Here is a 10,504-nt window from a genome sequence, read left to right on the forward strand (position 1 = left end):
CCCTATCTTAGTTAGGGATTCCATTGCTGTGGAAAGACACCATGACCAAGACAACTCTTATAATTACAATATTTAATTGGGCCTAGCTTACAGTTTCAGAGGTTCAGTCCATTATCATCATAGCAGGAAGCATGGCAGCATTGAGGTAAACATAGCTCTGGAGGAGCTGAGAGTTCTACATCTTATTCAGAAGACAAACAGGAAAAGACTGGCTTCCAGGTAGGTAAGAGGAAGGTCTCTCAAAGCCTACCCCCATAGTGACATACCTCCTCCAATAAGGCTGCTCCCTAAGCCAACCACATTCAAACCACCACAGACCCCTCCCAAAGCTTATACCTGGCTACCAACTGCATGGAGTGTCAACTGCAGGCCCTGGAAGAGTCTGTAAACGTGCAGAGTGCAAGGAGCTAAGGGCTGTCTCACTTTCCTGCAGCCTCAGTGCTGAGGGAACCTCTCTTCTGGTGTGGTGGGGTCAGGTAAGAGAGGCACCTTTCCTATATCCTCACCCATCCAGCCTTACTTGAGACCTAATCTGAGGCTAGAGGAGCCTCAGGAGGAGGGCATTCATGCCTTGAGGCCCCAGATCCCCGTGTCACACACCAGCCACACATGGAGAGCCTGTGTCAGAGTGGTAATCTAAGGCTCTGAACTCTTGACCTCAGGTACCTGCCTACATTGAGGTAGCTGGAAGTAGAAGTAAGGAAGTCCACACAAGTGTTTATTGGACAGCTAACAATGTCATGTCTTCCTACAGTACACTGGCTTTTAAACTTTTTATTTGTATTTGTTTTTGAGACAGGGTCTATCTACATAGCCCTGGCTGTACCTGAGCTCACTATGTAGACCAGGTTGGCCTCAAATTCAAAGATCCACCTGCTTTTGCCTCTCAAGTACTAGGAGTAAAGGCATGGGTCACCACTGCCAGACATTTACTGTTTTTGTTTTAAAGATTTACTTTGGGCTGGAGAGATGGCTCAGCAGTTAAGAGCGCCGACTGCTCTTCCGAAGGTCATGAGTTCAAATCCCAGCAACCACATGGTGACTCACAACCATCCATAATGAGATCTGATGCCCTCTTCTGGTGTGTCTGAAGACAGCTACAGTGTACTTATATATAATAAATAAATCTTTAAAAGAAAAAAGATTTACTTTGTGTATGTGCATGTGAATGTATCCTATATGTGTCCTCTGGAGAAGAGCAAATACTTTTTTTCCCCCGAGACAGGGTTTCTCTGTGTAGCCTTGGCTGTCCTAGAACTCACTCCGTAGACCAGGCTGGCCTTGAACTCAGAAGTCCGCCTGCCTCTGCCTCCCAAGTGCTGGGATTAAAGGCATGTGCCACCACTACCCGGCGAGGAGCCAATTCTTTTAACCAGCGAGCCAACTCTAGTCCCCTACAGTTTTTTAAAAAGTATATTGACCCATGGTTTGTCCAATTCATGAATGTAGAACCCATAGATACACAGGATATTGCATCTCTCTTTTTGTTAGAAACACAAAAGTCCACCAGGCAGTGGTGGCACACACCTTTAATCCCAGCACTTGGGAGGCAGAGGCAGGCGGATTCCTGAATTTGAGGCCAGCCTGGTCTACAGAGTGAGTTCCAGAACAGCCAGGGATACAGAGAAACCCTGTCTCAAAAAACAAAACAAAAAAAAAAAAATAAAAAAGAAGAAGAAAAACACAAAAATCTTATTATCACAAATACAGAGTTTCTGCCCATTCCTGTGGCCATTCCCTTATCAGGTCATCTCAATCTTTTGCAATAAAAAAACTATGGTATAGCATTAATTGAAGGGCAAACATGTAGCTTAGTTGGTAGAGTGCATACAAGAAGTTCTGAGTTCAATCCACAGTACTAAGTAAACTGAACCTAGTCCCTTTGTAAAAACAGCCAGCATTCATATCTAGTGGGCCATCTCTCCAGCCCCTTCCAGCCCCTCCCTGCCAAATACCTAAATCAGTGTCTAATATTGACCACTGAGACTTGGTTTGGTTGTTAGTTGGTTGTGGTGGTCAACTTAATGAGATCAGACTCACCATGGAGACTCCAGAGGTGTCTGTGAAGGACTTTCTAGACCTAGTTAATGGCGGTGGGAAGACCACCTGACTGTGGCCGGCACCATCCCATGGGCTGAAGTCCCAGACTGAATAAAAGAAAGTAGTGGAAACACCCACAGTCGTCCCTTTTGGCTTCCTGACTGTGGACACAAGGTGACTGGCTGCCTCAACCCCTGCTCCCATGACTCTTAAACATAACAGACTGGGCTGCACCCAGGAACCAGGATAAACCTTCCCGAAGCTGTTTTCATCAGGTATTTGTCACAGCAACAACATAACCAGTGCAGATTATTCTATTTCCTTCTCACTGTGGGTGCAGAGTGAAGTACAGCCCCCTGGAGGGAAGGCACAGCCTCTGCGGAATCTTCTAGGGTGGCCTTTCCCCCTGTGAGCCCACTGTTCATGGAGACTGGCCCACTGTCAGAAGGAAACCTAGGACAAGGGTACAGGATGCTCAGCCACCAGCAGCAGCATGTTTTATTGCGACCAGAATCCCCTGGTCATGTGAGGAAGGGATGGAACAGGACACAAGGCAGGAGATGTCATGCTTTATGGATGCCATGCTCCCAGATCAGAACACAAAGACTGGTGGGAAGCACATCCGATGATATTGACATGGAGGGCAGTTGGAAAGGAGGGGCTCCATCACATGGGACCTCAGGGAAAGGGGGCAATTGGCAGTGAGGGTCAAATGACCAAAGAGACTCAGCAGTCTCTAGGGCAACTCCTGCATGGGTCCCTGTGGATGTTAGATGAAAACAAGGATACCCTCTGTCCATTGGGAGAAGGGAAAAAAAACAAAGGCTCAAAACGACAGACACTGGCCAGCACCCATGGGTGTGACCTGCGTCAGGACCATTGTCCATAGATGTCTTCAGGCGTCACCACAGCCTGGGTGACCTGCCCGGTCAGCCAAGGGTCTTATGTAGGGATCTGCACACGGCCTAGGTCCTGATCCATAATCTGGAGGACATCATCCAGGATAGAAGGCCCCAGGTCCACATGCAGAGACAGCAGGGAGCTACCATGGGACAGGAAGGGCTCTTCGGCCTCTGGCTCAGGGCTCATCCCATTGTGGGTTGAGCCAGCCTCTGGAATCCTCCAGACGTCCACATTTCCTGCCTCCTGTGGGGAGGACTTTGGAGAAGGCTGTGGTGACTCAAGGTGCAACCGAGGAGGCTTGGGTGGAGCCTGGGCTGTGGGCAGAGTGAGGGCCTGGGGCCCACCAATTACAGGGAGGGAGATGGCGTTTTTGAGCAGAGGTGACAGCCCATCGGGGAGCTCTCGCCCACACACTGTCGTAGTGCGAGTAAACTGGAAGGGAAGGTCGAAGCTGCCATCCTCCTCAGCCTCTTCCACTGCTGTTCCTGGAAGGAGATGGAACTTGCCCTGCAGGAAGGAGATGTCCCCAAACATGTCATCTCCACCACCGCTGCCAATATGAATAGTGTGACGGAAGTCCCCAAGTGGCGGGCTGATCATGTCTGAGGACAGCAGATCCCGAAGCTTCTCTTTCTTGCCTTTGCGGCTGCCACGTTTCAAATAGATGGGGACCTTGGTGGACATGGTGACCTGGCTACTCAGTCCTCAGTACCTCTCAACACCCTCTGCCCAAAACAGGCTCCAGACGGCCAATGTCCACTCTTGCCAAAAACAAAAAAAACAAAAACAAAAAAAAACCTGGAGGATGAGATGTGATCAAAATTGGCCTAAGGTATCAGAAAAAGTTAAAGGCCAACAAAGCCAGGGTGGTGAATACACCCCACTCTCTTTCCGAGTAGATGAAAGTCTTTTTGGAGAACTGGAGGGAGGGAGGTGAGGTCCCCTCAGCAGCAGTGGGTTTTGCTCTTGTTCCAAGATTCTTAGTCCAGAGTTGAGAAACTGGAATGAAGGAATGCATAAATCAGGAACAGGAAGACAACAGACAAAGCAAGTTGAAGTGAGGTGCATACCAGTAATCCCAACACTCAGGAGGCACAGACGGGAAGATCAGGAGTTCCAGGCTAGCCTAGGTTACATGAGACCCTGCCTCAAAACAATAAACAACAAGAAGAGTTGGGGGTGTAGCTCAGTTACAGTGATTGCCCAAGCCTAACCCCGGCATTACCTAAGTGCGTGCATGGTGGTGCAGCCAGCACTCTCAGCACTTGCAAGGTAGACTAGGCAAGGAGATCAAGAGTACCAGATCATCCTTGACTACATACCAACTTCTGGCTGTGAAGCCGCAGGTATAAGGGGCTCTGTCTGAAGGGATGGAGAACACTCAGTGAGTGCGAAAGGGGCAGGTGAGAGGGCTCGGTGGGGAAAGCACCCATTGGTAAAGCCTGGAGGCCTGAGTCTGAGCTGCAGAACCACAGTAGGAGAGAACTGAGGCCAGGGAGCTATTCTCAGACCTCCTCATGCAGGCTGTGACATGCTCACACTCACACAATAATAATAAAAATAGCCAGGCGGTGGTGGTGGTGGTGGTGGCGGCGGCGGCTGCGGCGGCGGCGGTGCACGCCTTTAATCCCAGCACTTGGGAGGCAGAGGCAGGCAGATTTCTGAGTTCAAGGCTAGCCTGGTCTACAGATTGAGTTCCAGTACAGTCAGGGCTATACAGAGAAACCCTGTCTTGAAAAAAACAAACAAGCAATAATAAAAATAAAACTAACTTTAAAAAGCCAACTCTCCTGTGGGCTTGGTGGATCACATTTTTTTCCCCCCAGCGGTAGATCACACTTTTAATCCCAGCACAAGGAAGACAAAGGCTGGCAGACCTCCGACTTTGAGGTCAGCCTGGTCTAAGAGTACAACTCTATCTTGAACAAAAATAAAGTCAGGCAGCTGTGTAAGCTTTTAATTCTAGCACTTAGGAGGCAGAGCCAGGCTGATCTCTGTGAGTTTGAGGCCAGCCTGGTCTATAGATAGAGTTCCAGGACAGCCAGGGATACACAGAGAAGCACTGTCTCAGGAAGAAAAAAAAAAGGCAGCTCTGATAATTTTTTTCTTTTTTTGGGGGGGGGTTGTTTTTTCAAGACAGGGTTTCTCAGCTGGACGGTGGTGGCCCACGCCTTTAATCCCAGCACTTGGGAGGCAGAGGCTGGAGGATTTCTGAGTTCAGAAAAAAAAAAAAAACAGGGTTTCTCTGTATAGCCCTGGCTGTCCTGGAATTCTGTAGACCAGGCTGGCCTTGAACTCAGAAATCTGCCTGCCTCTGCCTCCCAAGTGCTGGGATTAAAGGTGTGCACCATCACTGCCCGGCCATTTTTTTTTAAAGGTTTATTTATTGTTGTATGTAAGTACACTGTAAGTGTCTTCAGACGTACCAGAAGAGGGAGTCAGATCTAATTACAGGTGGTTGTGAGCCACCATATGGTTGCTAGGATTTGAACTCAGGACCCCTGGAAGAGTAGTCAGTGCTCTTAACTGCTGAGCCATCTCACCAGCCTCGATTTTTTTCATTCCTACTCTCCCTGTATCAACGCTCTCTTTAGGGGACACCTAATAAAAAGTATGTCTTCACAAGTCCATGATGTCTTACGGAATGATGTCAGGCCTCCCAGTCCTGCTTTGCTTTGTTTTGTTTTCTTTTTTAAACAGACTTTCACTATTTAGCCCTGGTTGACTAGAGCTCACTGTGAATTGGAACACAGAGATCCACCTGCCTTTGCCTCTCAAATGCTGCAATTAAAACGTAAGCCACTATACCCCTCCTCAAGCCTCTGGGAAACTGAGGCCCAGAATCCGAATGGTACTCTCTACAAACTCCTATCCCTGGTCCCTGGCTCTGCTCATTGCTCCTGCCCGGCCGGGTATTCACGCTCATCCCTGACTTCTGCCACACAGGAAGTGCCTCACTGTATAGGAGTCTGCCCATTGCTCTCAATTTCCTACTCAGGGGAGGTGGGGAGTTTGGAGACTGCCTCTCCTGCCCAGGCCTGGTCCAGAGCTGGGAACAGGCGTCCACCCCAGTGAATGGCCAGTGCCTCACATGGGATACATCACTTTCCGGTTGGAGGCTTCCCTTCCTTGCTCCTCCCTTAGGTCTGGTCCTTACCATCGAGGCTGGATCTGATGGAATCCCAGCACTCACAGAGATGGGGCAGGGTGTACGGATACTTCTTGGGTGGTTGGCATTCTGCAGAGTTTTTGCAAACACATGTTATCAGAACCCTCCTATGATCCCCAGTTGAACATTAAAACTCTCCAGGCTGCCATGTAGCTCCCGGCAGATTCCACGCCTAGCTGGAGAAGCAGAGTGAGGCAAAAGAGAAGCACCAGCTACATTTTGGATTCCCACAAGCAAAATGTGGAAACGCGGTCAAAGAGATGCCATTAACTTTTTTTTTTTTTTTTTTTTTTTTTTTTTTTTTTTTTTTTTTTTTTTTTTTTTTTTTTTTTTTTTTTTTTAGATTTATGTGTATGAGTGTTTTGCCTGCAAGTATGTAAGTGACCACATGCAAAGCTGGTGCCCACAGGTCAAAAGAAGGCATTGCATGCCCTGGAACTGGAGTTACAGATAGTTGTGAGCCCTCATATGACTGCTGGGAGCCCAACCTCTGTAAAAGTAACAAGTGATTTTAAGCACTGAGCCATCTCTCCTGTATTAACAGCACTGACTACTAATGCACCTGCCATCCACTTCCATATATGCCAGCCTGGCTAAGATCCTGTCTTTTTTGTTTTGTTTTGTAGAGACAGGGTTTCTCTGTGTACCCCTGGCTGTCCTGGAACTCATTCTGTAGACCAGGCTGACCTCGAACTCGAAATCCACCTGCCACTGCCTCCCAAGTGCTAGGACTAAAGGCGTGTACCACCACTGCCCGGCCCTTTTCATTTTTTTTAACCTTTTATTTTATAGGTGTTCTGCCTACATGTGTGTCTGTTCACACATGTGTGTTGGACATCATGGGACTGGAGTTATAGACAGGTGTGAGCTGTCATGTGGGTGCTGCAAATTGAAGCCAGATCCTCTGGCAGAGCAACTAATGTTCTTAACCCCCCGAGCCATCTCTCCAGCCCTGTAGGATCCTATCTTAACCGCTGAGCCTTGTCTCCTGACAGGATCCTATCTTTACATGAGAAATGAGAAGGAACCAGGAATGTCGCCATATGGATTGAAAGAGAGAAAGTGTGTGGTCACTGTGTTGGAAGGAAAGGTGTCCCCAGTAACAGAGTAATCTTCTATACTTGGCTCCATTGCTGTAGCAAAGTACATGTGTTTAATACACATGTGTGTGAAGGGGTGTAATGTTATCATTTCAGACTGATTTTTCCTCTCTTGTTTAGACTTTTTTGGGGGACACTAAGACTCACTATGTAGTCTTGACTGGTCTAGAACTCAGAGGTTTATCTGTATCTGTCTCCTGGATGTTGGGATTAAAAGTGAGCACCACCACACCAAGATGCTTCTTCTTCTTCTTCTCCTTCTCCTTCTCCTTCTCCTTCTCCTTCTCCTTCTCCTTCTCCTTCTCCTTCTCCTTCTCCTTCTTCTTCTTCTTCTTCTTCTTCTTCTTCTTCCTCCTCCTCCTCTTCCTCCTCCTCCTCCTCATCCTCCTCCTCATCATCATAAAAAGCAGTGGGTGCACTGAATAATAATATGGCTTGGTGGTTAAGAGCATTTGCTGTTCTTCTAGGGGACTTGGGTTCAGTTCCCAGCCCCCTACATGGCAACTGCTGACAACCATCTGCAACTCCAGTTCCATAGGATCTGATGACACAGGTGTCCAGACTTATACACACATATACACTTACACACATAAATTAAATTATAAATCTTTGTTTGTTTGTTTGTGGTTTTGTTGTCGTGTTTCGAGACATAGCTTCTCTGTGTAGCCCTAGCTGTCCTGGAACTCACTCTGTAGACCAGGCTGGTCTCGAATTCAGAAATCTGCCTGCCCCTGCCTCCCAAGTGCTGGAGTCAAAGGCATGCATAACTTCCAATGCCACCAACAGGCTCAAAAATCTTTTTAAAAAAGAATGTGTGGTGCCTCACAAATGTGAGTGTCATCCTTGCACAGGGGTCACACTAACCGCCTCTGTATGTTGGATTCAGTATATGTGCTGCTACAGTGTACACTTGTTTAGAGTTTTATATAAATGCAGTTTTCTTATTTGAGATGCTGTCTAAAAACACAAAACAAAATAAATACAAGTCCAAAAACAAAAACAAAAACAAAAAAGCAACAAAAGACAGATCTACACCCCAGCCATTGGTTTCTTAATAGGCAAATATTGTTTATGTAGTCAGAAAAAAAAAAAAGCTATTTTTAAGGTGGAGAAAAATACACTGTGAATGGGTGTCATGCTAATTTAACAAGAAGGAAGTGGAGCAGGTATACCCTCTCATTCCTTGGTAGGGGGTTGGTGTACAGAGGGCTTGACTGGCCCACTCAAGCTCACTTAAGTCCACACGCAGAGTCTTGTACAAAAGGCAAAGAAACGTCCACGCTCACATAGCAGCTAGGGCAGGGCCAGGATTGAAGCCAGAGGAGCCCATTCTCCTCCACACCTGAGCAGAAGAGGCATCATCCACCATTTCTTCTGCCTAGGCTAAGGGTGATCAAGGAGAGCAGGAAGGAGGAGGCAGGATGCGGGGCAGGATGCAGGGCAGGATGCAGGGCAGGACTCGGGGCAGGACTCGGGGCAGGACACGGGGCGGGACACGGGCGGGATGCAGGGCGGGGCAGAGTCTAACTGTCTCCATCCCAGTGCAGGACCTCACTCAGGAAACCCTGCCCCAAGGTCAGACATCCCAGGCCAGTCATGCTGAGCCATGGAAGCTGGACACCTCTAACCCCCAGAGCACCTGCAGCCAACCAGAAACAAAGGAATGACTCTCTAGTGGTGGGTTCTACCTAAGTCTAGGGAAGCTGTCTGATGAAGACACACTCTAAGTCTTAGAATCCTGTGACCACCACACCAAATGCAAGGCTTGCTGACAATATCTGATCTGTTCAATGTGCTGGTGTGAAGCACTGGATGATTTTTCCTTCCTTTCCACGGAGGGAGAGTTGTGATGACTGGTGAGGTTTGCCGAGGGCCTAAGCTTGGATGTTACCACAGCAACTGGGCGTCCCTGACAGCTGTCTCACTCAGAGCCAGATGTTCCCACCCAAATCCAGATGTGAGAAGAACAGAGGATAAAAGGGAAGGGTGGGGCCAGTATCAACCACCCAGGAGAACGCTGGGAACAACAACCAGCAACTCTAAATAGAAGATCTGGCCATCACAGGACCAGGGGCTCCAGCCTGCCATGGAGTTCCTTACATGTTAACTCTATAAGGCGCATTGTGGCGGGTGCCATTACTGTCTTGGATAGCTGCTGGAGTGGAACTGCAGAGATATTAAGGAACTTCACCAAGGTCATCGAACTAGCCAGAGAAGGCACTGGTACCAACACTGGTCCATGTGGCCCCAAGGCAAGGGATCATACCGTGGTGATAGGGATGGGGAACAGGAGAGAAGCTATCAAGTCTCCAGGCTTCCCCCATACAGTCATATCTCTTGGCTGCCACTTCCTCTTCCCTGGCTTGCAAGTGTGCAGTGCTATAAGGAGTTCTGATTAGGCACAGGCTGCCAGAAGGCGCTTCCTCCAGCAATGGCAGGCACAGATGAAAGCCATCCTAGTTCTATGGGTTGCCCCGGACAGCAACCCCAAGCCTCCCTCAGAGAAAATGACTTCCTAGAGGCAGATCACCTCTGGTCATGGAGAATATTTAACCCATTCACTCTGGATGTTCATGAAAATCCCCCTCCCTATATAGACACTCCAAAACTAGTGTACTCCTCCCGCTACACACCACTTTTTTTGTTTGTTTGTTTGTCTTTGTTTTTTTTTTTGGAGACAGGGTTTCTCTGTGTAGCCTTGGCTGTCCCGGAACTCATTCTGTAGACCAGACCAGCCTCATCAAACTCAGAAATCCGCCTGCCTCTGCCTCCCAAGTGCTGGGATTAAAGGCGTACGCCACCACCGCCCGGCCACACCATTTTTTTTATACAGAGTCTTATGGTGTAGACCAGGCTGGCCTCAAACTCACAGAGATCTGCCTTCTTCCACTTCCCAAGTGCTAGGATTAAAAGTGTACTGTCCAGCCAGGGATGGTGATGAGTACTTTTGGGAGACAGAGGCAGGCAGATCTCTGAGTTTGAGGCCAGCTTGGTTTACATAGTGAGTTCCAGGACAGTGAGACCCTGTCAAACATTCAAGGCTTAAAAAAAATAAAAATAAAAAATAAAAAAGGAAAAAAAGAAAAAGAAAAAGAAACAAGAAAGTATGCCATCATGCCCAGCTCTAGGTGTGACTTTTGCCCCTTCTCTAAAGGCTAACTGAAAAGGTTTATGGCTTTGGTTTTTCAAGACAGGGTTTCTCTAGGTAGCCCTGGTTGTCTGGAACTCACTCTGTAGAACAGGCCAATTGAACTTAGAGATCTGTTTACTTCTAAAAACAAAACAAAACAAA

At 48.0% G+C, this 10,504-nt stretch overlaps 1 protein-coding gene and 1 non-coding gene across 2 annotated transcripts in view; both read right to left on the reverse strand.

The window, feature by feature from the left end:
• Positions 1-2,505: 2,505 nt before the first annotated feature.
• Cdc42ep2 (CDC42 effector protein 2) overlaps positions 2,506-10,504 on the reverse strand; it is a 9,446-nt gene continuing 1,447 nt past the window's right edge. Inside the window, exon 2 of the mRNA XM_031389380.1 lies at positions 2,506-3,942. Within this exon, the coding sequence (XP_031245240.1) occupies positions 2,983-3,627 (645 nt within the window). The 5' untranslated portion in view covers positions 3,628-3,942 and the 3' untranslated portion in view covers positions 2,506-2,982. The remainder of the gene's footprint in view (positions 3,943-10,504) is intronic.
• On the reverse strand, positions 8,019-8,122 carry LOC116104250. The gene has a single exon (XR_004123769.1). It is a non-coding gene; the product is annotated as a U6 spliceosomal RNA (small nuclear RNA).

Source organism: Mastomys coucha, unplaced genomic scaffold, assembly GCF_008632895.1.
Source record: "Mastomys coucha isolate ucsf_1 unplaced genomic scaffold, UCSF_Mcou_1 pScaffold21, whole genome shotgun sequence".
In the NCBI taxonomy this organism is placed as follows: domain Eukaryota; kingdom Metazoa; phylum Chordata; class Mammalia; order Rodentia; family Muridae; genus Mastomys; species Mastomys coucha.